This window comes from Oncorhynchus tshawytscha, linkage group LG13, assembly GCF_018296145.1.
Source record: "Oncorhynchus tshawytscha isolate Ot180627B linkage group LG13, Otsh_v2.0, whole genome shotgun sequence".
NCBI lineage: Eukaryota > Metazoa > Chordata > Actinopteri > Salmoniformes > Salmonidae > Oncorhynchus > Oncorhynchus tshawytscha.
Window position 1 is genome coordinate 67,568,243 of NC_056441.1, and position 26,852 is coordinate 67,595,094.

At 43.2% G+C, this 26,852-nt stretch overlaps 1 protein-coding gene across 3 annotated transcripts in view; it reads right to left on the bottom strand.

Moving 5' to 3' along the window:
- The window catches only part of igsf9ba (immunoglobulin superfamily, member 9Ba), a 66,807-nt gene that overhangs the window by 14,627 nt on the left and 25,328 nt on the right, over positions 1-26,852 (bottom strand). For all 3 annotated transcript variants that reach the window (XM_042296226.1, XM_042296225.1, XM_042296227.1), the window contains exons 3-12: positions 25,390-25,536; positions 15,469-15,620; positions 10,237-10,354; positions 7,627-7,771; positions 6,210-6,355; positions 4,654-4,796; positions 4,230-4,370; positions 3,988-4,107; positions 3,718-3,868; positions 1,615-1,738 (exon numbers count right to left, since the gene is read on the bottom strand). In XM_042296226.1, coding sequence (XP_042152160.1) covers positions 1,615-1,738; positions 3,718-3,868; positions 3,988-4,107; positions 4,230-4,370; positions 4,654-4,796; positions 6,210-6,355; positions 7,627-7,771; positions 10,237-10,354; positions 15,469-15,620; positions 25,390-25,536 — 1,387 coding nt within the window. The remainder of the gene's footprint in view (positions 1-1,614; positions 1,739-3,717; positions 3,869-3,987; positions 4,108-4,229; positions 4,371-4,653; positions 4,797-6,209; positions 6,356-7,626; positions 7,772-10,236; positions 10,355-15,468; positions 15,621-25,389; positions 25,537-26,852) is intronic.

A 26,852-nucleotide genomic window follows, 5' to 3' on the forward strand; every position in this document is an offset into this window, starting at 1 on the left:
ACATGAATTATGCATCTTCTGTGATTTATTGTATGCCCTACTCTTCAACAATGCAAATATTGTAAACACAAATACAGAATAACTGAGAGTAACATTACTGGAGTACTGAGTAATAAACCATTAGCATTGTGCATTGTAAAACTTGCCTGTTGAAGATAATATGTTTCCCCCTGGATACTGTTGCAGTATTTCATGTAATTCAATTATCAATAGGTTTTCTTCCTGATAACAAATCAGATCGCTACTAGGGCGGTCATGAAATCTTGGCAGCCGGTGATTGTCAAGCACACAAAAAAGGCATGTGCTGTTTCTTACCTTACTGCAGACAAGCTGAGCATCATTGTGATCATATATCATTCACAAGTGATTGTGTATTAGTGGCTAATATTGTCCCCCATCAGATTATTCTTGATTTAATCTTGTTTTTACATATATTAAATAATATATGTGTGAAATTTGTTTTGATTTAGAATGGACCATTATCATGCACCTGTATCGAAACAGGGGCAGCAGGAAAAATACATGTCATCTATGCACTTAAATAGCGAATGGAGGACGCTTTCCCCCGTGGTTTATTTTCATGCCAGCCTGGTAGGCTGTACTCCTGTTGTAAATAGAAGCAATGTGCTTAATATTAGGAAAGTTGAGAAATAAATATAGTAGGCTAGCCTATAGAAAGCTGATGGGATCCTCTTTTTAATAGAGGCCATCAAAAATCTGTTGTCTCACGCAATTGCATATGCTATAGAAATGTTGCGCAACACGAGTTCATGTTCTTTCATGAAGTGTTTGATTAGAATTTTGAATACATTTGCATTGATGTCAGAGTGATTAGAGGGACAATAGAGTGCTGAGTATCAGTTTGGTATGTTTCTAATGACCATCAGCAGCATCAGAGCTTGGAGAAGCCTAATTACCGTGACTAAACGGTCCTGTGGAATTATACTTATTATTTATTTATTTATTTTACCCCATTTTCTCCCAAATTTCATGATAACCAATTGGCAGTTACAGTCTTGTCCCATCGCTGCAACTCCCATATGGATTCGGGAGAGGCGAAGGTCGAGAGCCGTGCGTCCTCCGAAACACAACCCTGCCAAGCCACACTGCTTCTTGACACACTGCTCACTTAACCAGGAAGCCAGCCGCACCAATGTGTCGGAAGAAACACTGTACATCTGGCGACCGAAATCAGCGTGCATGCGCCAGGTCTGCTACAAGGAGTCACTAGTGCGCGATGGGGGACAAGGACATTCCAGCCGGCCAAACCCTCCCCTAACCCGGACGACGCTGGGCCAATTGTGCGCCGCCCCATGGGTCTCCTGGAGCGGCAGGTCGCGGCTTGGGATTAAACCCGGGCCTGTAGTGACGCCTATAGCACTGCACTGTGCCTTATACCATTGTGCCACTTGGAAAGCCGGTCCCGTAGAATTTGAATGCGGTCATGACTCGTGATTTTCGGGGGGGGCAGTAATACATTAAGAGCCCTAAACCCTACATATCTATTGCAGATCAATCCCGAAAGTCTCTGTCCCCCCACCTCTATTAGGGGAATCAGTGGCAATCTGAGTATAAGATGTGATAGTAGACCTAGAGCATGCTGGGAGTACTCACACTGGGCCATACCACACTGAGAATGTCTGCTCAAAGCCTCCGTCGTAACCCGGCTCCCAGGACACATTGGCCGAGGTCACCGAGGGCAACACACGAATGTTGCCTGGAGCATGTGGGCTGGTGCCTGAAGGTCAGAGGAAAGAGATCGTCATATTTAATACCAGGGCCATCTACAGTATACCTATATCTCTCTACTATATATTGCTCTGGCCCACACTAAAGAGTGATAGAGCAATCTGTTAGGTCTATGTGTACAGTATGGTGAAAGTTATAATCACCATTCTACAATCCTTCAATAACCACAGTTTGTGTCAGGTGTGTTATTCCCATAACAGCTGTTTTCTCAATGTATAAAAAGCCATCTCACTCAGAATCACTATCATTGTCCAGAAATGTGTCCTATTAAGTCAAATAATGTACATTGTGCTGTCATTACCATTCACAGTCCTCTACAGTATACAACTGCCTACAATGGCTGTGAATGGCCTATCTGATTGGCTAATTCCCTGTAATGTCAGGTGTTGTAGACCAATGTTGAAGTGAAGGGGAGTGAAGGTCTATGGCTTGGCCAGACCATCACCATCCCAGCCCCCAGCTGTGTGGCTAAGACCCAGCACCTTTCACTGGTATTAAAGGGAGACCTGCTGTCCTGACCACTATGGTCAGAAACGGCAAATCTGTCCACTCTACACTCAGCACCTCTGACATGTCACCTGTCACTCCAGTGAGGGGACACTTGGGCAGGTGCCAGCTAGGGTGTATGACTGTGAGAGTCCTGAGAAATGCTTGTTACTCATATTTACTGTAAACACGCACAAGCAAGTCCCTTGTCTAATCAGTACTTCAGTATACATACAGTACAGCTGGGACTAGGGTCATCATGAATGTCTAAGCAGTACTTCAGTATACATACAGTACAGCTGGGACTAGGGTCATCATGATTGTCTAAGCAGTACTTCAGTATACATACAGTACAGCTGGGACTAGGGTCATCATGAATGTCTAAGCAGTACTTCAGTATACATACAGTACAGCTGGGACTAGGGTCATCATGATTGTCTAAGCAGTACTTCAGTATACATACAGTACAGCTGGGACTAGGGTCATCATGATTGTCTAAGCAGTATTTCAGTATACATACAGTGCAGCTGGGACTAGGGTCATCATGATTGTCTAAGCAGTACTTCAGTATACATACAGTACAGCTGGGACTAGGGTCATCATGATTGTCTAAGCAGTACTTCAGTACACATACAGTACAGCTGGGACTAGGGTCATCATGAATGTCTAAGCAGTACATCAGTATACATACAGTACAGCTGGGACTAGGGTCATCATGAATGTCTAAGCAGTACTTCAATATACACACAGTACAGCTGGTATACATACAGTACATGCTGGTACATCAGTATAGGGTCATCATGATTGTCTAAGCAGTACTTCAGTACACATACAGTACAGCTGGGACTAGGGTCATCATGATTGTCTAAGCAGTACTTCAGTATACATACAGTACAGCTGGGACTAGGGTCATCATGAATGTCTAAGCAGTACATCAGTATACATACAGTACAGCTGGGACTAGGGTCATCATGAATGTCTAAGCAGTACATCAGTATACATACAGTACAGCTGGGACTAGGGTCATCATGAATGTCTAAGCAGTACATCAGTATACATACAGTACAGCTGGGACTAGGGTCATCATGAATGTCTAAGCAGTACTTCAGTATACATACAGTACAGCTGGGACTAGGGTCATCATGAATGTCTAAGCAGTACTTCAGTATACATACAGTACAGCTGGGACTAGGGTCATCATGAATGTCTAAGCAGTACTTCAGTATACATACAGTACAGCTGGGACTAGGGTCATCATGAATGTCTAAGCAGTACTTCAGTGTACATACAGTACAGCTGGGACTAGGGTCATCATGAATGGAAACAGAGAGCTGCAGGGTTGCTGTCAAATCCACTTCAATTCAGATTAACTGAAATTCTGAACCCTGAAGAGCTGAGAAAACACAGGGGGTACGGTACCTATGACTAGGATCATCCGACACGCATGGGGACAGAGGGTTATGAGGTCACAGAGGACAGTACCTATGACGAGGAGGCGCGTGCTGGCAGTGATGCTGGTGACCACATTGGTGGCCACACACTCCCATTCCCCATGATCCTCCTTGCTGAGGGACAGGAACTGTAAGCTGCCGCTGGGGAGGATGTTGTGCTTACTCTTGCTGGGCTTCCCCACCTTGAACACACACACACACACACACACACAGTTCATTGGGACTAGCCTGTCATATTACAAAAGAAGTTAGAATATTCCATGTTTCCCAGACTATTCCCAGCTGTAGCGTGGTGTCATACCTTCCTCCAGGTGATGGTTGGTATCTCAGGGTCTCCCGAGGCAGCACAGGGGATGACCAGCTCTCTACCAGCCTCTTGGCGGTACTCCCCACCAGGCCTCACGTTAAAGTAGGGGGGATCCTGTGGGCCGGGCCAACACACACACAATGTCACAGATCAAGTCTCACAACAAGTCTTACCAAAAGGGGGAGAGAAGACTACACATATCACATTTGGTCAGAGGTTTCTTCCAGTACCAGTACCTTTAGCACCAGAGTGGCCGGGTCAGACTGGCCCATTGTACCCAGGGTGTTGTAAGGCATACAGGTGTAGGTGCCGAGGGAGTCTTCTGTGGCCTCCGCCACCCGGATACTCCCATCCGGTGCCTGGCTCCATCCGGGGTACTGGGACAGGAGAGAGGAGCTACTTTCAACATCACATGGATGCAATATTCTCTAGAGCATGTCAAGGCCTGTATTGAAAACGTGTTAAGGAAGGAGTGCTGATCTAGGATCAGGTCCTCCGTGTCCATATAATCGTATTCAGTAGGGTGGAAAACCTAAAAGAGATCCTAGATCAGCAATCCTAATCTGGGATGCTTTGTGAACAGCTGTTATGGTGAATGAGGTGTAATCAGCATCAGTCCAGACAGACAGAGGCCCACACGGATGGCAGACTGAGACTGACCTTCTCCACTCTGAGAGGGTAGCCATCTTTCTCCCACTTCACTGATATCACCGGCGGGTTGGCGTCCGCCGGGCAGCGGATGACCCCTGGAAGTTTCCGTGGAACGTATATGATGGAGGGCATGTTGAGCACACGGGCAGGGTCTGAGGGTCAGAGATTAGAGGTCAGAGACGACAGAGCACAAGGTTTTGTGCATATGGACAGGAGATGGTTTCAGTGAAAATAGACTGGAGCATAAGTCTGAAACTGTTAAATCACAATTTCACTTCTCCTATAATAAGTTGGTCGGTATGGAAACCATTTAAAAAATTGTATTTTATAATCAAATCTAACTTTATTTGTCACATGCGCAGAATACAACAAGTGTAGACCTTACCATGAAATGCTTACTTACAAGCCTTTAACCAACAGTGCAGTTCAGGAACAGATTTTTACCAAATAAACTAAAGTAAAAAATAATCAAAAGTAACACAATAAAATAACAATAACGAGGCTATATACAGGGGTACTGGTACCGAGTCAATGTGTAGGGGTACAGGTTAGTTGTGGTTAGTTATTTGTTCTTGTGGGTAGGGGTGAAGTGACAATGCATAGATAATACACAGTGAGTAGCAGCAGTGTACAAAACAAATGGAGGGGGTGTCAATGTAAATTGTCCGGTGGCCATTTGATGAATTGTTCAGCAGTCTTATGGCTTGGGGGGTAGAAGCTGTTAAGGAGGCTTTTGGTCCTAGAATTGGCACTCCGGTACCGCTTGCCGTGCAGTGTAGCAGAGAAAACAGTTTATGACTTGCGTGACTGGAGTAACTTGAAGTTACTTTATGGCAACCCAAGCTAGCTGCTAACTAATTGTCTTAAGCTATCAACTTCAATAGTACATAACAGAAAAATTGGCTTCTGGTCACCCTCTGAAGCCAATCACAAAGGTAGTTCTCTCTCTCTCTCACTCTCTTTCTCTCTCTCTTTCTCTCTCTCTCTCTCTCTCTCTCTCTCTCAGAGATCAATGACCAGTGACTTCAGAGGGAATTAGCATAGTAACAAACCTGCTTAGACTGATGATTAAAAAAAACGTCTGGCCTTGTGGCATTTCCCTTCCACATACAGTAGCAGATTAACTAAAAGGTCACCGTTTCAATTCAGTCCGGCACACTGACAAGACCAGGACTCTTTGTCTAAGGGGAGAACGACAGACTGAGCAGCATGCTATGGGGTGAGACTAGCAGACAGTCTCTGTCACTGTCTAGCAATGAAAGATAATCAACACTTCAGAGACTGGAATCATAGACAGGAAAAAATGCTAAGAATATGGTGATGAAAGAGGCCCTGCCAAGATGATGAGCAGTAGGACTATCTGAAATTCAGCCAAGGGTGGAAAAGTTTCAGCAGGGTGATATATATGGTACTGCATCACCAACAACGATACTGTACAGCAGCAGTGTTCTGGCTGCCACTATGCAGGCTGTGATACTGTTGTTTCTCCTCCTGTTCCAGTACAGCCAGCCAGCCTCGTCTGCCCCTCCCCCTATCCCTCCCTCCGTCGCCATGGTAACACTCACACTGAACAGAGAGGTGTGCTGATGCTGACGGTGGAGTTCCAAGGCTGTTGCTTGGGCTGCAGGTGTATTTCCCAGCATCCTCTGGTTTCACCCGGAAGATGTGGAGGGTTCCGTCAATGAGGATGCGGACTCGGTTTTTCAGGTCACTGCCGAGAGGAAGCAGACAGTTATCGAACATGCCATAGCATAGACACACTCACACACTGGAGGCTGCATTAATGCAATTACACAAGTCTGCCATGAGAGGGCAGCATTTGGTCAGATCCATCCAGGGTGAAAAGGTTCCAAAAGATGGAGGAGTTGTATGTCAAATACATCCCCTAATTTTCACAATCACCTGACGTTGCAGCCCTCGTGTTTTCTCTCTCACTACCACTTTAAATGAAGTACCCTCATGATGAGTACACTGGCAGATATTCTATTCCCGCTGTGTTCAAACAAAGAACAAACCCACTGCACACCATGTTCATTCGAGAAATATTTGAGAAGACATTATGCAAAAGAAATAGCAGAGGGAATATTCTCATCTAAACTATGAATTAATCTAAACTATTCATTGTATATATTTGAGTAAATAAATCTTATGACTAGACCAAAAATATCCTCTTATGATAGACTGTTGGCCCCCAGGATAGACCAAACATTGTAAGCAGCCCAACTAGGAAAGCAGTGTCTCATCCTTGGGTCTTTTTCCAGGCCTTCAGAAAACAATTTTAGATGGGCCTCTTTCTAAGGGACTCTCTGATAGGTGGATTCTCCCAGACAGACACTTGGTCTCCCTGTCACTTGTTTTTTCTAAAACATCTCCATCACTAAACTAAAGAGGCGAGTCTGACAGAGCTCCTGGCTACGCTTCAGATCATTACTAAAGAATAAGAGGCATGTGGTATTGTCATCTGAGTGTGCTAACCCGGCTGGTGTGCTCCAGACAGCCCCTGCTAGCCCCTCTCTTACTGCTGCCGAACCACAGCAGGACAGGGCACCAGCACACACACAGTCCCACAGGCACACAGACATGTAGGCATGCACACACACACACACACACACACACACACACACACACACACACACAGTCCCACAGGCACGCAGACATGTAGGCACGCACACACATACATACACACACACACACACACAGTCCCACAGGCACGCAGACATGTAGGCACGCACACACATACACACACACACACACACAGTCCCACAGGCACGCAGACATGTAGGCACGCACACACATACACACACACACACACACACCAAAACTCACACACATTCAAATTCACAACACCAGGACAGGGTCTGGAATATTCAAATACAACAAGACACTGTACACAATACTTTAAGATCACAGGGTGGAAAAGACTCAAAGACCAAAGGGAAGGTACACAGACAAACAGAAACACGATCTCGATTAGAACTTTACTTCTTAGTGAAGTAGACGTTATCTTCCTCCCAAAACCAGGTGTAGGTCAGGTTTCCAGGATACGCCTCTGCTTGACAGGTGAAGCGTGCATTCTGGGATATGTTGACAGTGATGTTCTCTGGTGGTGACTTAATATACGGTGGCCCTACAGGAATCAAACATGGCTTTTAGTGTACAACAAAACATAGACTGAACAAAAATGGGAACACAACATCCAACAATTTAATACATTTTACTGAGTTACAATTCATATAAGGAAATCAGTCAATCGGTACAATTGAAACCGATATTCATCTGTGAAGAGCACACTTCTCCATCGTGCCAGTAGCCATCGAAGGTGAGTATTTGCCCACTGAAGTCGGTTACGATGCCGAACTGCAGTCAGGTCAAGACCCTGGTGAGGACGAGGAGAACGCAGATGAGCTCCCCTTAGATGGTTTCTGACAGTTTGTGTAGAAATTCTTTGGTTGTGCAAACCCAGAGTTTCATCAGCTATCTGGGTGGCTGGTCTCAGACAATCCCGCAGGTGGTCATGGGCTGGCGTGTTTACATGTGGTCTCTGGTTGTGAGGCCAGTTGGACATACAGTACTGACAAATTATCTAAAATGACATTGGAGGCGGCTTATGGTAGAGAAATTAACATTAAATTCTCTGGAAACAGCTCTGTTGGACTGTCTTGCAGTCAGCACAGCAATTGTACGCTCCCTCAAAACTTGAGACATCGGTGGCATTGTGTTGTGTGACAAAACTGCACACCTTATAGTGGCCTTTTATTGTCCCCAGCACAAGGTGCATCTGTGTAATGATCATGCTGTTTAATCAACTTCTTGATATGCTACACCTGTCAGGTGGATGGATTATCTTGGCAAAGGACAAATTCTCACTAACAGGATATAAACAAATTTGTGCACAACATTTTTGAGAAATGTGTTTTTTGTTGGAAAATTTCTGGGATCTTTTATTTCAGTTCATGAAACCTGGGACCAACACTTTACATGTTGCGTTTATATTTTTGTTCAGTGTAGATATGGATACCCAAATGCTTATCTTATGACCCATTCACACAGCGTCTGTTTATTGTTACGTAGGTACAGTAGACCCCTGGCACAGGCTTCTCTCTAGTAGTCTATGAGATACAGTAAGCAGGCATATTGTAACTTGAGCCACAGACTTGGTTGCCAGACTTGCAGATGCCTCCACAGCATGAACACTCAGTGCCCTGAGGTTGCTGCTCTGCTCTCTATCTCTCTGTACTATATTACAGACAGTGAAATGTAAGCTGTCTTTTATAAGTGGGCCCAGCTACAAGCCTCCTGGTTATTTCCTAAATACACACTGAATGGCTTTTATACACCAGGAGGGACTACTGAAAGAGTGGTTAAGTCACAGAACAAATAAAAACAGATATTTGAGTGAGAATCACGACTCCTCCCATGGCTACTTGTAATTGCTCAGAGAGCTTTAGACAACTTCACTGGCACATTTCCACAGAGCCTGCTTATGGATGAATACTCCGTAGTGAAAAACAAAAACAGGCTGCAATATTGCTGGTGTACAAAACTGATATGTATCATGATATCTCAGATTTATTCCAATTCACTCTGGATTTGTATTTATTGAAACCACCTAAGACACATATGAGTTTTTTGAGGATGTTTCAGTCAGACCCTCATTCAAAACTTTCCCCTCACCTTCATGTATTATCAGGCATGTGCATGCAGTGTGTGTATTTAGAGGGGTCAGTAGAGTAAATCCAAGATGTAACCAAGCACTTCTTGCCCATATTCCTTTTAGACACTTGCACATTGACTGAAATTGACACATCTTTATCCCACCATCAAACGTAACAAGCCTACCATAAAACCAACCTGCTCCATCGGCTGTAATATACAGCCTGTTAACTCATCCAGTGCTTGTTTTGATAGATAGATAGAGAGAGAGAGAGAGAGAGAGAGAGAGAGAGAGAGAGAGAGAGTGTGTGTGTGTGTTTGATGTAGACTGAGTGAGGCAGAGGCAGGAAGTGGAGGAAGCCTGTATCAGATCCATTTATCTGAGCAGAGCAGATCCCAGATCTGTGTCTGTGTCTGTCTAGCCGAGAGAGGGCCTGGTTAATGGACCGGAGACAGACAGTGACGAATGCCTCAGACAGACAGTGATATATACACACACACACCACCACCAGCAGCAGCAGCCACAGACTAGGTCACCAGAGGACTTAAAGAGTATTGACTGATACAGACGAAAGCATACTACCACACTGATAAAATCAAACACTATCCCTGCATACTGTGACAAAGGCAGGAAACAGATACTTATTAAGGAGATAGCGGCCGGACTTCATTTCTCTATCTTAAACACAATCTAGACACTGTACTGCATAGCTGTAGGCGTGTAATAGATGTTTCATAGAATGTGTAAGGCAAAAATAGCATAAAGATTCTCAGATTAGGGATTATTCAGACAGTCAGGAAGAACAAACTGTTCTTTCAGTATTCAGCCAGCAATTGTCCTAGGAACCTTCTCCTCAAAACTCATCCTCAGTAATCAAAGTGCATCTCAGTAGGGACACACCCATCTGTGACATTACAATGTGACCGTTGCCCTGTTACCTTGGACCAGCAGACGGGTGGTGTGGAGCACCTCTCCCTGGTCGCTGAAGGCTCGACACGTATACGCCCCTCTGTCGTCCCGAGTGATCCCCAGCACCGTCAGACTCCCATCATGCACCTAGGGTGGACATATTTGTGAGAGACAGAGCAAACATACAGAGATGGTATTTATAAGTGTAACCTAGAGAAATTGCACACCAAAATCAAGGCAGGATTGAGGTTGTCTGTATTTGGTAGGAATGTATCTTTCGCTCTGTGAGTCGGTGGGTAGGTCTGTGCACAGAGGTATTAATATAGAGAGCATACAACCAATACTGTAAAGTCTAAACTCATCATCATGTAATTCTCTAATTAATCTCGTTCCCAGATACTTCCGTCCAAATGCGCGAAGAGTCTGGTGGACCAATGCATCAAACTTGGTCTTCGTGAGCCAATACAGAGAGCCGGGAGAAACTCCCGGCACATAGGAATTGGCTTAATTGGCTTAATCTACCAAACAATCATCTCACACAACACCTTCTCACAAACTCTCCCCCATACACTAGTAAACCAGAAGCACAGAGCCACGCCTCACAACCCTGTGATTCGCTAAAATTACAAATAAATGACAATACTGAAATACTCAGGAGGTCACACCCATAGAATTCTATAGTCACTGCCACTAAGGAAAACTTTGAGTGGTTGATATCCCAGGCTTATATGCACTATGCGTAATAGCCTGGGGACGAGGTTATTCTCTAATTAACTTTGGTTGTGATGTGAGGCTAATCTCTGCAAGCGGTAACCTGGGAAACGTCTCACTGTGCGCCTGTATTTCCTCTCCCCTCTGCCGAGGAGGACGCTGACAGGAACCAATAAGCAGGGAGGGAACACAATAACCTAACCTAATAAAAATACCCTTGTAAATGATGCAGTAGGGTTGCTGGGTTCTGTCCATTCAGGATACACACAGCTGTAGCCCTGTTCATTCAAGCCAATGGTAGGGAATCTGTTAAACCTCTGGGATTATACCTATTCATCTGTCTCTCAAACCTTTCAGTCAAGAGAGTTTAGCAGCCACTAGACACACCCACACAGTGGTCCATCCTGCCTTGGGTCAGCCCAGCTGAGGTAGAACTCCCTTTTAATCCCACTCCGTTGCAGGACAAACACACATAGCTGGGCCACAGTTATGACACAGTAAACTACACTACACTTGCAGCAGTGTAATAGTCAGCAGGTCGTTTCTATAGCTATAGGGAAGGCAGATGGGGAGGGGAGGATGAGGAGACGAAGGTGGAGGAGGAGGTGGACACATTGATTCATGTGTGGGACCTCAAACAACAGGGGGTGCTGAGATGATGACCATGATTCCTCCTCTTCTCTCCACTGTCACATTCCTGACATTCCCTACCAAGTCCTCAAGGACACCATCCATGGAGCGCAAACATTACCACCATCTCTTAACTACAAGGGGAGTCCTCAAATGTATAGACTATCGCTTGGTTGGGAATATAAACGTTTTTCCAGTTTCCTCTCACAGCAAACCAACCACATGGAAATCAAAAACAATTTGAGGGTTCAAACAAATCATAAACATATTCCACCCTCACTACCAATGCGCCTAAATGCTGACTGCATCAAAGCATGGTTTAGATGTGAGGCACTTGGCTCACTGTTGATATTCATGTTTAGTATAACATTCATATTAAGAGTAATGTAATATTGATGCATTAGGAGGGGATTAATAATGCATGAGGAAGTCTTCCAATCGTTTACTATTGCAAACATGTTAAAGCCCTGGGCTCTTCCACTCTGACCTTTGATGAGGCTGTGGTGTGGGAGCCTGAGAGGGGTAAGAGAGAGGGATGAAAGGACTGAGAGAGGAGTGAGAGAGGGGTGAGAGAGGAGTGAGTGAGGGATGAGAGAGGGGTGAGAGAGGGATGAGAGAGGAGTGAGAGAGAGGGATGAGAGAGGGGTGAGAGAGAGAGAGAGATGAGAGATGGGTGAGCGAGAGAGAGGAATGAGAGATGGGTGAGCGAGAGAGAGTGATGAGAGATGGGTGAGTGAGAGGGATGAGAGAGGGGTGAGCGAGAGAGAGGGATGAGAGATGGGTGAGCGAGAGAGGGGTGAGAGAGGGATAAGACAGAGGACCAGCTGAGTGACAGACACAATGACATAGGAATGAGATGAGCTGTCACTTCCTGTACATCACATATCAAGTCCAAATGTTAGGTGCAGCCTTCAGCAAGCCTTCAGCTAGCTCAGGGATTTACTCCATTTGAAACATCTGAGTGTAGGGAGGGGTGAGCGAGGGGTAAGAAAGGGGGTTGTCTATGGTTCACAGGCTTCCTTAAAGAGAACTGGAACACTAACACAAAACATGACAAATGAGAGAGGGGGTGCAGTCGTGGCTTGACACGCCTAGACTGTTCTTCCTCCCCTCAGGGACCTGCCCTCTGCAGGCCTTCCGCAGCCTAAATGACAGACGCTCCTGGCCAATCACAGACATGCCAGGCAGTCTAATTAAGGGCCTCTCGATCTGCAATCTGGGTGCCGATCTGCAATCTGGGTGCAGTCTTACGTATACTCAGGGAGATGGTGGTGTGTGCAGAAAATTTCACCAGCACACACAACCACACCTATAGACTGCCTTCTTACTTGAACATGAGTTATGAAACAGGCTGTATAGGCTTATCTACAGCCAGTGTGAGTACCCAGATAGATGAAAATGCACGTTTTAAGATAACAACCTACTGTATTGCCACCAAAATAGTGTAGAGAATGATTTGGCGTCTGTGAAAGCTTTTACGGTATATCTACAGCTTAGTCTGAGTACCCAGATAGAGGAACATGCATACTGTTCAGTTGTTCTGAATATTTCCATACTGTTCAGTTGTTCTGAATATTTCCATACTGTTCAGTTGTTCTGAATATATCCATACCGTTCAGTTGTTCTGAATATATCCATACCGTTCAGTTGTTCTGAATATTTCCATACCGTTCAGTTGTTCTGAATATTTCCATACTGTTCAGTTGTTCTGAATATTTCCATACCGTTCAGTTGTTCTGAATATTTCCATACTGTTCAGTTGTTCTGAATATTTCCATACCGTTCAGTTGTTCTGAATATTTCCATACTGTTCAGTTGTTCTGAATATTTCCATACTGTTCAGTTGTTCTGAATATTTCCATACTGTTCAGTTGTTCTGAATATTTCCATACTGTTCAGTGCTTACTGTACTTTTGTTCCATAGCAAAACAAACAAACATCAGGAGCAGTGACATCCTCAGAAGCGCTGGGGTGGGGCTGGTCTTAAGCATGCAAGACAGGCATAATATCTAAGATTTCAACGTCACATCTGAATGTCTCCAAGGCTAAATTATCTGGAATCCACATACAGTGCCTTGCGAAAGTATTCGGCCCCCTTGAACTTTGCGACCTTTTGCCACATTTCAGGCTTCAAACATAAAGATATAAAACTGTATTTTTTTGTGAAGAATCAACAACAAGTGGGACACAATCATGAAGTGGAACGACATTTATTGGATATTTCAAACTTTTTTAACAAATCAAAAACTGAAAAATTGGGCGTGCATAATTATTCAGCCCCCTTAAGTTAATACTTTGTAGTACCACCTTTTGCTGCGATTACAGCTGTAAGTTGCTTGGGGTATGTCTCTATCAGTTTTGCACATCGAGAGACTGACATTTTTTCCCATTCCTCCTTGCAAAACAGCTCAAGCTCAGTGAGGTTGGATGGAGAGCATTTGTGAACAGCAGTTTTCAGTTCTTTCCACAGATTCTCGATTGGATTCAGGTCTGGACTTTGTCTTGGCCATTCTAACACCTGGATATGTTTATTTTTGAACCATTCCATTGTAGATTTTGCTTTATGTTTTGGATCATTGTCTTGTTGGAAGACAAATCTCCGTCCCAGTCTCAGGTCTTTTGCAGACTCCATCAGGTTTTCTTCCAGAATGGTCCTGTATTTGGCTCCATCCATCTTCCCATCAATTTGAACCATCTTCCCTGTCCCTGCTGAAGAAAAGCAGGCCCAAACCATGATGCTGCCACCACCATGTTTGACAGTGGGGATGGTGTGTTCAGAGTGATGAGCTGTGTTGCTTTTACGCCAAACATAACGTTTTGCATTGTTGCCAAAAAGTTCAATTTTGGTTTCATCTGACCAGAGCACCTTCTTCCACATGTTTGGTGTGTCTCCCAGGTGGCTTGTGGCAAACTTTAAATTACACTTTTTTATGGATATCTTTAAGAAATGGCTTTCTTCTTGCCACTCTTCCATAAAGGCCAGATTTGTGCAATATACGACTGATTGTTGTCCTATGGACAGAGTCTCCCACCTCAGCTGTAGATCTCTGCAGTTCATCCAGAGTGATCATGGGCCTCTTGGCTGCATCTCTGATCAGTCTTCTCCTTGTATGAGCTGAAAGTTTAGAGGGACGGCCAGGTCTTGGTAGATTTGCAGTGGTCTGATACTCCTTCCATTTCAATATTATCGCTTGCACAGTGCTCCTTGGGATGTTTAAAGCTTGGGAAATATTTTTGTATCCAAATCCGGCTTTAAACTTCTTCACAACAGTATCTCGGACCTGCCTGGTGTGTTCCTTGTTCTTCATGATGCTCTCTGCGCTTTTAACGGACCTCTGAGACTATCACAGTGCAGGTGCATTTATACGGAGACTTGATTACACACAGGTGGATTGTATTTATCATCATTAGTCATTTAGGTCAACATTGGATCATTCAGAGATCCTCACTGAACTTCTGGAGAGAGTTTGCTGCACTGAAAGTAAAGGGCTGAATAATTTTGCAACCCAATTTTTCAGTTTTTGATTTGTTAAAAAAGTTTGAAATATCCAATAAATGTCGTTCCACTTCATGATTGTGTTGATTCATGATTGTTGTTGATTCTTCACAAAAAAATACAGTTGTATATCTTTATGTTTGAAGCCTGAAATGTGGCAAAAGGTCGCAAAGTTCAAGGGGGCCGAATACTTTCGCAAGGCACTGTACCTTCAAGGCTCATTTCCCTAAATATCAAAGAAATGTCATGGCAGCCCTAGAAAATGGACAAATCCAATATTAACCTGGAGGAAATGGCTAGCATGTTTTATTTCCACTGACCTAAAGAGTCACTTTCACAGACCATTTCACTGCTGATTCAAGGTTTAAAGGACATGTATTTCTAGCCCGAGGGTACAGTACATTTGTTGTCCATTTTGGCTTACCGTGTATTTTCCACTGGTTGCAAGCTCCTCCCCCTCCCTCAGCCAGCTGATCATTGGTTTGGGGTTTCCCTGGGCGGAGCAAGTCAGCAGTGTGCTGCCCCCCTCCTTGGCCTCCACATACTGTGGGGGCGTGGTCGTAAAAGTGGGAGGGGCTTTGGGAAAAGAAAAAACACCATTAGCATATTTTCAATCCACTGAGAACATCTTAATTTCTTGAAGGTATTAAAAAGTTGGGAATTTCCAAGATGTGGCATAGTCTTTAAATAAAAAGCCTATCACAAGTGTTTTATGTCCATTCATCTCTAACCAGCATTACACAGGGATGAGGGATGACTGTTATAAATCAAATTTACATTGATAAATCTCTCAAATTTAAGAAATGTGTTCCCTCTTCAATATAGGCAATGATAACCTAATCTGCTCTCTATAAACCCAGTGAAGAGCATTACATCACAACCATCTAACAGAATACAGCCACTAATAAAACCAATCATTAAGGCATACTGCACAGCTGTTCCTGGGCATCACTAATATCCTTATGGGTTTATCATCTATTTCAAGCTAACTAGCTGCTACGCTACGTCTCATGAGTCAACTGCACTTGATATCTCAATGTAACTCTGGTTCTAAACAGCAGAAGGATTGTTCTATTCAGGACGTACATGCCAGGCGGTGTCTGAGAAAGTCCCCAACAATTGCCAAAGACTCCAGCCACCCGAGACATGGACTGTTCTCCTTGCTCCCGTCCGGCAGACAGTACAGGTGCATCAAGGCTCAGACCAACAAACTCCTATACAGCTTCTATCTAACAAATACTACTCTCCCTCACACCTACGCTGCTGCTAAAATTGATTCGATTTATTCCTACCACTATGTTGCCGTTCATTGACTATTGATTACTATTACCTATCTATTTTATTAGTATCTATCTATTTTATCCTGCTACTTGTCACTACTACTCCTGTTCACATGTACAGTGCCTTTAGAAAGTATTCATTTCCTTAGATGTGTTCAAAATGTTGTTGTGTTACAGGCTGAATAACATTTAGATTTATATTGTCACTGGTCGACACACAATATCCCATAATGTCAAAGTGGAATTATGTTTTTCAATATATTGGCCAATTAATAAAAAATGAAAAAATGAAATGTCTTGAGTCAATAACTATTCAACCCCCTTGGTATGGAAAGCTTAAATAAATTCAGGAGTAGGAATGTGCTTAAGTCACATAATGTTGCATGGACTCACTGTGTGTGTAATAATAGTGTTAAACATCATTGCTGAATGACTACTTCATCTATGTGCCTCACACATAAACTCAGCAAAAAAATAAACGTCCTCTCACTGTCAACTGAGTTTATTTTCAACAAACTTAATATTTGTTAGAACATATGATTCAACAGCTGAGACATAAACTGAACAAGTTCCACAATCATGTGACTAACAGAAATTGAATAATTTGTCCCTGAACAAAGGGGGTGTCAAAATCAAAAGTAACAGTCAGTATCTGGTGTGGCCACCAGCTGCATTAAGTACTGCAGTGCATCTCCTCCTCATGGACTGCACCAGATTTGCCAGTTTTTGCTGTGAGATGTTACCCCACTCTTCCACCAAGGCACCTGCAAGTTCCCGGACATTTCTGGGGGGAATGGCCCTAGCCCTCACCCTCCAATCCAACATGTCCCAGACGTGCTCAAAGGGATTGAAATCCGGGCTCTTCACTTGCCATGGCAGAACACTGACATTGCTGTCTTGCAGGAAATCACTCACAGAACGAGCAGTATGGCTGGTGGTATTGTCATGTTGGAGGGTCATGTCAGGATGAGCCTGTAGGAAGGGTACCACATGATGGAGGAGCATGTCTCCCCTGTAAAGCACAGCATTGAGATTGCCTGCAATGACAACAAGCACAGTCCAATGATGCTGTGACACACCGCCCAAGATAATGACAGACCCTCCACCTCAAAATCGATCCCGCTCCAGAGTACAGGCCTCGATGTAATGCTCATTCCTTCGACGATAAACGCAAATCCGACCATCACCCCTGGTGAGACAACCGCAACTCGTCAGTGAAGAGCACTTTTTGCCAGTCCTGTCTGGTCCAGCGACGGTGGGTTTGTGCCCATAGGCAACATTGTTGCTGGTGGTGTCTGGTGAGGACCTGCCATACAACAGGTCTACAAGTCCAGCCTCTCTCAGCCTATTGCGGACAGTCTCAGCCTATTGCGGACAGTTTGAGCACTGATGGAGGGATTGTGCGTTCCTGGTGTAACTCGGGCAGTTTTTGTTGCCATCCTGTACCTGTCTCACAGGTGTGATGTTCGGGTGTAACGATCTTGTGCAGTTGTTGATACACGTGGTCTGCCACTGCGGGGATGATCAGATGTCCATCCTGTCTCTCTGTAGCGCTGTCTCAGATGTCTCACAGTACAAACATCGCAATTTATTGCCCTGGCCACATCTTCAGTCCTCATGCCTCTTTGCAGCATGCCTAAGGTACGTTCACGCAGATGAAGGGACCCTGGGCATCTTTCTTTTGGTGTTTTTCAGAGTCAATAGAAAGGCCTCTTTAGTGTCCTAAGTTTTCATAACTGTGACCTTAATTGCCTACCATCTGTACGCTGTTAGTGTTTTAGCCACCGTTCCACAGATGCATGTTCATTAATTGTTTATGGTTCATTGAACAAGCATGGGAAACAGTGTTTAAACCCTTTTGCAAATTATCTTTGAAAGACAGGGTCCTGAAAAAGGAACATTTATTTTTTTGCTGAGTTTACAATGAACTGTAAGGTCCCTCATCCGAGCAGTAAATTTCAAACACAGATTCAACCACCAAGACCAGGGAGGTTTTGGTGGTTGAAGAGAAGGGCACCAATTGGTAGATGGGTACAAGTGTAAAAAGCAGACATTGAATATCCCTGTGAGCATGGTGAAGTTATTAATTACACTTTGGATGGTGTAACAATACACCAAGTTACTACAAATATGCAGGCGTCCTTCCTAACTCAATGGAATTTCACCATAAGGCCTATGGTGACTTTAAAACAGTTACAGAGTTAATGGCTGTGATAGGAGAAAACTGAGGATGGATCAATAACATTGTAATTACTCCACAATAATAACCTAATTGACAGAGTGAAAAGAAGTAAGCCTGTACAGAAATTTTTTTTTCCAAAACATGCATATTGTTTGCAACAAAGCACTAAAATAATACTGCAATAAATGTGGCAAAGCAGGAAGTTAAAGTTTGGTCGCAAATGGGTCTTCCAAATGGACAATGACACCAAGCATACTTCCAAAGTTGTGGCAAATTGGCTTAAGGACAGCAAAGTCAAGGTATTGGAGTGGCCATCACAAAGCTGACCTCAATCCCATAGAAAATTTGTGGGCAGAACTGAAAAAGTGTGTGCGAGCAAGGAGGCCTACAAACCTGACTCAGTTACACCAGCTCTGTCAGGAGGAATGGGCCAAAAGTCACCCAACTTATTGTGGGAAGCTTGTGGAAGGCTACCCAAAACATTTGATGAGTTTCAGAAGAAAGGTCTTTGTTTCTGGCCATTTTGAGTCTGTAATCGAACCCACAAATTCTGATGCTCCAGATACCCATCTAGTCTAAAGAAGGCCAGTTTTATTGCTTCCTTAATCGGAACAACAGTTTTCAGCTGTGCTAACATAATTGCAAAAGGATTTTCTAATGATCAATTAGCCTTTTAAAATGATACATTTGGATTAGCTAACACAAAGTGCCATTGGAACACAGGAGTGATGGTTGCTGATAATGGGCCTCTGTATGCCTATGTAGATATTCCATAAAAAATCTGCCATTTCCAGCTACAATAGTCATTTACAACATTGACAATGTCTTCACTGTATTTCTGATCAATTTTATGTTATTTTAATGGACAAAATGTTGTACTTTTCTTTCAAAAACAAGGACATTTCTAAGTGACCCCAAACGATAGTGTATTTTCTATTATTAAAAAATGTATTAGCTATATTATATTAGACATTGATTACTGCACTGTTGGGTAGAGCTTTTAAGTTAAGCATTTCACTGTACTTCTGCATGTGACAATAAAACGTAACTGAATTTAGCTGAAGAGATGATCACACTCTCTCTACCAAAGTGGGTCATGTCTAGCCGATGGGAGTCTTGTCTTCACTTCTAATTGAACACACACCTGGTGTGGAGTAAACAAACACACAAATTAGCATCTCTAGAGATCTGCCTCTCCATCGTGGCCCCTCACTGCACAGTACTCCTGTATAGAGGCTACCAGAGACTACCATTAAGGAACTTTCAACCAGTAATCTTGAAAGTAGCACTCATGTGCCAAAACGGATCCCCTAAAATTGTGAACAAATCATCCATTTCCATTTTCAATTTCGTATGATATGTTACGTCCTGCTGGATCGTATGATATTTTACGTCCTGCTGGATCGTATGATATGTTACGTCCTGCTGGATCGTATGATATGTTACGTCCTGCTGGATCGTATGATATGTCACGTCCTGCTGGATCGTATGATATGTTATGTCCTGCTGGATCGTATGATATGTTACGTACTGCTGGATCGTATGATATGTTACGCTCTGCTGGATCGTATGATATGTTACGTCCTGCTGGATTGTATGACGTTACGAATGTGCTGAAGTTCCAGTTCGATCTCTTTAACAGCTGTTGTATGCATTCTCTCAATTACTTATTTGGGTATTGTCGTTCTGTAATGTTAATACAGTATATTAATTTCAGCACATTAAGCAACCAGCTCTGGTTTTTGTAGTGATTTACAATGCAAGTGTGCTTTATGGGTAACCATATTGTGGAATGTGGTGTAGATTATTTTCTATGAACAGGTCTACATCTTTGATTCACATCTATAATGTGGTTTAGATGACCTAACATTAATTTACACTAAGTAGGTGGCAAACAGGAGGTGGCATTTACTGTGAGTGAATTGGGTGACAGGGGAATTCTTTCCGCCCATTATCAGTTACAACACATCAGTACGTGTCACCAAGTGGGGAATTTAGGAGATGTTCTACAAAAAGCCAAGTCGAGCATCACATTCTCGCCCTACTTTCATAATTTTCACGTCCTCTTTAGTCCTGGATTCAGTTGCTTCTGTATTCACACCACTCCCCTCTGTAGACCTTTCCACACGAGCAGATGGCCTCCTTAGAGCTCCATACCTGCTCCCCGACATCTCTCCTTCTCTCCCCTCCTCACTCTGATTCTCTGCCTTCCTCTATTTCTCCCTCATTCTCGCCATCTCTCTTTCTCCCGCTCCCTGGAAGACTGCATAGTTTTACACAGTTTTTCTTTGATTTCCCTTTATGAGCAGATTTCAGAGAAAATGAACATTTACAGTACAGAGCCAGCCAGAGTGGGAGAGAGAGCATCTTTTCCCTGAGGACTACTACTTACAGCACGAAAGGATCATCATGCATTTTTATCAAATTGCAGCATATATTTAGCCCTTTACTGTTTACTGTACTCTACTTTCCATCCGCAACCCAACAACAATTTTCCCTCAAGGCACCAAGAGATCCCCTTAAGACTATTTGTCTCTGAAGTTACTGCAGCTGTGTGAGCTGACACGCACAATCTCTCACTCACTGTTTCTCTCACTTATGTTTCTCTCACTCACTGTTTCTCTCACACTATCCAAAAGCTGCTGATTCATTAGCATACTGCTAACTGATACTAAATTAAGAAGAGAGGAGAGGAGAGGAGAGGAGGCACCACAGTGAACTCTCTGTCTTTCGGGCACAAGGTCTTGCCATCTGACACCTGCCACTGAGTGGGCATGAATCCTCTTTCTGTTTGGCAGGAAGTAGAGGGCAGCAAACAGGAACTCAAAGCAGGCTGTGTATCATATGTAGATTCCACAGGCCACAGGAAAAGGCTGCCTTTAGTATCTGTGATGAAGCCTGGCCAGGAGAGCACCTGCCTTCCCAACAGAGACCCTTTGAGAGGACATGCAGCCATGATGAGGCCTCTGAATGTCAATTCAACTCACAGATGTCTCAAAATAAGCACAAACACTGGCAGCCATTTTGCTCTGGCTCTTTCAGTAGACATGAGAGCTTGGCTTCAGGTACAACCCCAACAGACCCAATTGGGAAAACAAGGCAATAGCCTTATGCTCTGCACCTTTGCCATTACACTGCCGTAAACAAGGTATGGACAAACAAAATATTTTAGACTTGTTTTATTTGAGCTCAAACACCAAAAACTGGTTCCAACACAAAGAATAATGACACATCAAACAAATGATCCAGACAACTCAGTGATTGTGTAAAGGTCTAGCAGTAGGGGAGGGGGAGAGCATAGGCGAGTGAATGAGTAAGCGAGTGAGTTGAGCGTGAACACTGATGAGGACGGCCATAGAGACGCAGTGTGCCTGCTTGCACAGGAAGCCATTCAAACCAAACACACACAGATGTTCACAAACTCCCTCCCACCCCCCTAGACGCTGCGCAGGTGACACTCCCTGGCAGGGCAACCGTGAGTGTAACTCAGTAGATAGGAAACTCATTTAGCCACAACCAAATGCACACCCACAATTACCCACCCATCATTACACACCCACCAGTACACATCCATCATTACACACCCACCATTACACACACACCATTACACACCCACCATTACACACCCACCACTACACACACATGCATGAGTGCGCGCACACTGAACCGTTGAAATACTGAGACATGTACCCTTACATGCTGACCACATCGCTCACATCGTGTGCGGGAGAGTTGCAAAATGAATTTCAAACATACATGTTATTCAGTTATTGCACCCACACCGCTCGCGCGCGCCAACGAGCTTCTGCATTGCCAAGCACTAAAATAGAAGTCAGTTCTATTTGTGACACTGATCGTGGTGCAAGTCCTGCCTCTCCCATCTCCTCATTGGTTTATAGAAACAGATACCCACGTGCCATCTCCTCATTTGTTATACCCACGTGGGTGATTGAAAGATGAACTGAGTTTGGGCGGTCGTCGTGGTAAACTATGAAAGTTAGATGCCAATCGCCATATAAAGTCCAAAGAAGAAAATGCCTGGAAGGAGGAGAGATGACTAGAAACGATTCGGTTGACCATATTATGTGTGGATTAATTGTCGGAGTAGAGGTCCTTCTGCATTTCAGGTAAAATAACAACTCAATGTTTATATCCCAGGACAAATTTGCAAGCTACAGCAAGCTAGCTAAACAGGACAAATTAGTTAGCAGCTGCAAGCTAGCTAGCTAAATTGCCATAAATGTTTAATGCTTTTCGACATGTCCCTAAATTACTATAATTTGTTCAGAGTTTGTTTTAATATTTCAACCGGCGTGTCGTGATCGCGCACGCACGCGGCCGGTTTGGGTATGGTGTATGGTGTAACACACATGCAAATGTTCTCACACACAAATATACAGTGTGTAGATGCATGCTTGCACACATAGACAGTAGTCTTGGTAATGTTTGGTAGTCTCCCTGTTCTTAATCTACCTTTTCAGTTTCATAGTGACCATCAGGTTTACAGTGAACCTCATCCAATGTCAAGTAAACTGTATATGCATCTAAAATCAGTTACAGATTAGAAGGTACCTGATGAGAATATGCATGAGCCTCACACAGACAGTGAGCATAAGTTCAAACCAAAAATACTTTTTGAGTGTGTGAATTTGACGGTATAAACTGCAAACTGTCACACTAATAATATCTTCAGTCCTTGTGAGGTGTCTATCTGGAGGGAAAAAACACTGTTTAATGTTATAACATGACTCTAACGAGACGACTGCATTTAGTTGAACCCATTATTTTCAAATGCCTGCATCGTATGGAGAAATAACTACCCACCGTTATCCAGCCGGAGGACGGACAAATAAGAGAAGTATTGTATCTGAATAACACCAGCAGAGAGACCAAAATAATTGGAATGAACAGATATGCTGCAGCTACACTTTAGCATCTGCGGCCCTGCAAACCAAATTGAATACGGCAACGTAAAATTAAATTATATTACATTTCTCCAAGACAAGTATTTTTTTATTGTCTATTATAACATCTGACAAAATGAATAAAATCAGAACCCATTAGAAAATATGAATATAAAACCGATTTGGTTTTCAGAAGATAAAATAGTAAAGATCATGGGCATCATTGTAAGTTGACTCTAGGTCTTGAACAGAACCATACATAGAGGGTTCTGCATGATACTTCAACATTCTATGACAGCCATGTTAGTGCCCCATTAACAAGACATAGATCATATCTAAATAATGCTATGTAACTGAATGTCTAGAATTAAAACCATTTTCAACCTTCTAAAAGTTAGCCCAGCTCTGTAAATACATGGTCCTGGTCTTGAACAATGTACTGGAACACATTACATAGCTAGAAGCAGCTAGCCGCTAACCCGTTGGGGCCTTCCTGGGAAGTGCAAACGTGCAGATTTTTTTTCCCCACCTGGTCATCAGTTTGATTGCTCACAGACTATTCCAGACATTTCCTGCCGGAACTGTGTTAAGCAGGCCACAATCAATTCCCCTTCTTACTAGTCTCTCATCCCTTTATCCCCAAGGCAATCTGAAATGTGTCTGTCTGTGCCATGTTCCTGAAAACAGCTGTTCTAATTGTAGGTTACTTTCTAAATGTAATCCATTACAGTTACTAGTTACCTGTCCAAAAGTTCTTGCACTTCTTGAATTAAACCATTATTGGGTTCAAATACACATTTAGATTTGCGAAGAGCCATCCACAACAACCACAATCTGTAAGCCGCAAATAGCTAAATGAGAGCGCAGAAGTGTGATTCACATCAATACACTATGTAGATATCAATAATAAGTGATATCCGTATCGCCGTTGACAACACCACTGCTGCCATCCTTACCTCCAAGTGTTTATTCAAGTTGGATAATGTTTGGATGCCGACAGCAGTCACACCATTGGAAGACATAGCTTGGACTGTAGCCTACAAAAGCCTATTCCTGCTCTTTTCCAGCGATCCAACACATTTGGTGTGTCATCATAGTGGTCTCTGACTTGTGGTCAGACTCGCTCAGGTGATAAAACTTAAACTTGCGTATTTTTTCAATGCTACTTTGAATGTCATTGAGAGAACAGAGAAGTGTAAACTTTTTTCCCGCAAACATTCTTACTGAATAAAAAGTAATCCTCAACGTAATCATGTAGTTTTTCAAAAGTATCTGTAATTTGATTACAATATTTTTGCAGGTAACATAACTAATTACAGTTGCTGTTTTTTGTAATCCCTTACATGTTATGGATTACATGTAATCTGTTACTCCCCGACCCTGATTGTCACTCATCAGAGCTTCAACATCTCAGAATAAACATAGCCAAAGTGACTACAAAGAAAAGGCCATAAATCATGAAAACAATTATTTTGGGGTACAAATTATTTTACAGTACCACATAGAATCACTAAAAAGCCAAACATCGTCCAAGTGATAAAACAAATCAGCACGCACACAGTAAATCTGAAATCTCAGACAGACAAGTCATTGAATGGCGAATAAGAGAGAAGAAATGTTCTGACAAAAACTTCTGAATGTAGTTAGCTACAGTATAGCTATCTGAGGCTGACCAATGAAAACTGTTGAGGCATTGAATGTAAGCAACCTATGAGGTGAACATTGTCACGAATCACTCGAGCACACACATCTAACGAGATTACACTGTAGAAACACATTCTCCATATTGAGTCCCAATTCCAAACCACACCTACCACACTCCAATCTGTTGTTGCTGACAGTAAAGTGACAGTGAAGTGAAACAAAAGGCACCCTATTCCCTATATAGTGCACTACTTTTGACCAGAGCCATATGAGCCCTGGTCAAAAGTAGCGCACTACATAGGGAATAGGCTGCCATTTGGGACGCAGTGACTCACCATTGACTGTGAGCTGCACCCAGCTGCCATTGTGGAAGGTGTTGTATTGCTGCTCCAGCATCAGAACCCTACACTCGTACCAGCCCTGGTCCTCTGAGCGCACTGGGTCAATCTGAAGAGACGCCTTCCCATGCAGGCTGGCTCTACCTGGGGTGGGAGAGAAGAACACAGGGAGGGTCAGGTGTCAGGACCATAAAATTTGAGTAGATCCAAACGGTACACCCAATATGGCCAGCAGTGTACCCAAAGAGCACCATGAACATGGACACCAATCAGTATGATGCACATATCTAAACATGGATGAAGCTTACACAGCTCTTTCATTATTCCACTGACTGTTCAATTCATTAATGACACTACAGTATCACACGCAGAACCCACACCAACATACTGACATACCGCTGACACAGACATCACACAGCAGAAGAAAAACGTAGCTAATCTGCCAATAGCATCTCCTCTGGGTCTCTGTGGCCTGAGATGGTGCTGTTAGATAACCCCTAACCTATCTAGTATTAGGATTAATGGATAATATTACCTGGAGGGCAATATATATTCCTGGGAAGTGATATATATATATATATATATATATATATATATATATATATATATATATATATATATATATATATATATATATATATATACTGTATATATATCTCCTCTCCCCCTCCACCCCCCAGTCTCAGGAGATAAAGAGGAAATCTAAAAGTAGGAAGTCATGTCACAGAGAATGAGCGAAGTTGAGGAAACCAGGCATGTTGAAATCTGTCTCACAGCTTCCAACCCACTGCACCAACATGGCTTCTGCTACAGCCCTGACAGTCAAGCCGGATGAACAGACTAAAACACTCAAACCTCTGTTAGAGCCGTGCCCTGGTACAAAGATCCTATTCCAAACTTTGAGTTGTATATACAGTGCCTTTGTAAAGTATTCAAACCCAATGACTTTTTCCACAATTTGTTAGGTTACAGCCTTATTCTAAAATCAATTAAATAGTTGTTTTCCCTCATCAATCTCCCACAATACCACATAACGACAAAGCAAAAACAGGTTTTTAGAAAAATGTGCATATTTATAAATAAATAAATAATAATAATATTACATTTACATAACTATTCAGACCCTTTATTTACTCAGTACTTTTTGAAGCACTTTTGGTAATGATTACAGCCTCGAGTCTTCATGGGGGTGACGCTAAAAGATTGGCACACCTGTATTTAGGGAGTTTCTTTCATTCTTCTCTGCAGATCCTCTTAAGCTCTGTCAGGTTGGATGGGGAGCGTTACTGCACAGCTATTTTCAGGTCTCTCCAGAGATGTTGGATCGGGTTCAAGTCCGGGCTCTGGCTGGGCCACTCAAGGACATTCAGAGACTTGTCCCAAAGACACGCCTGACTTGTCTTGGCTGTGCTTAGGGACATTGTCCTGTTGGAAGGTGAACCTTCACCCCAGTCTGAGGT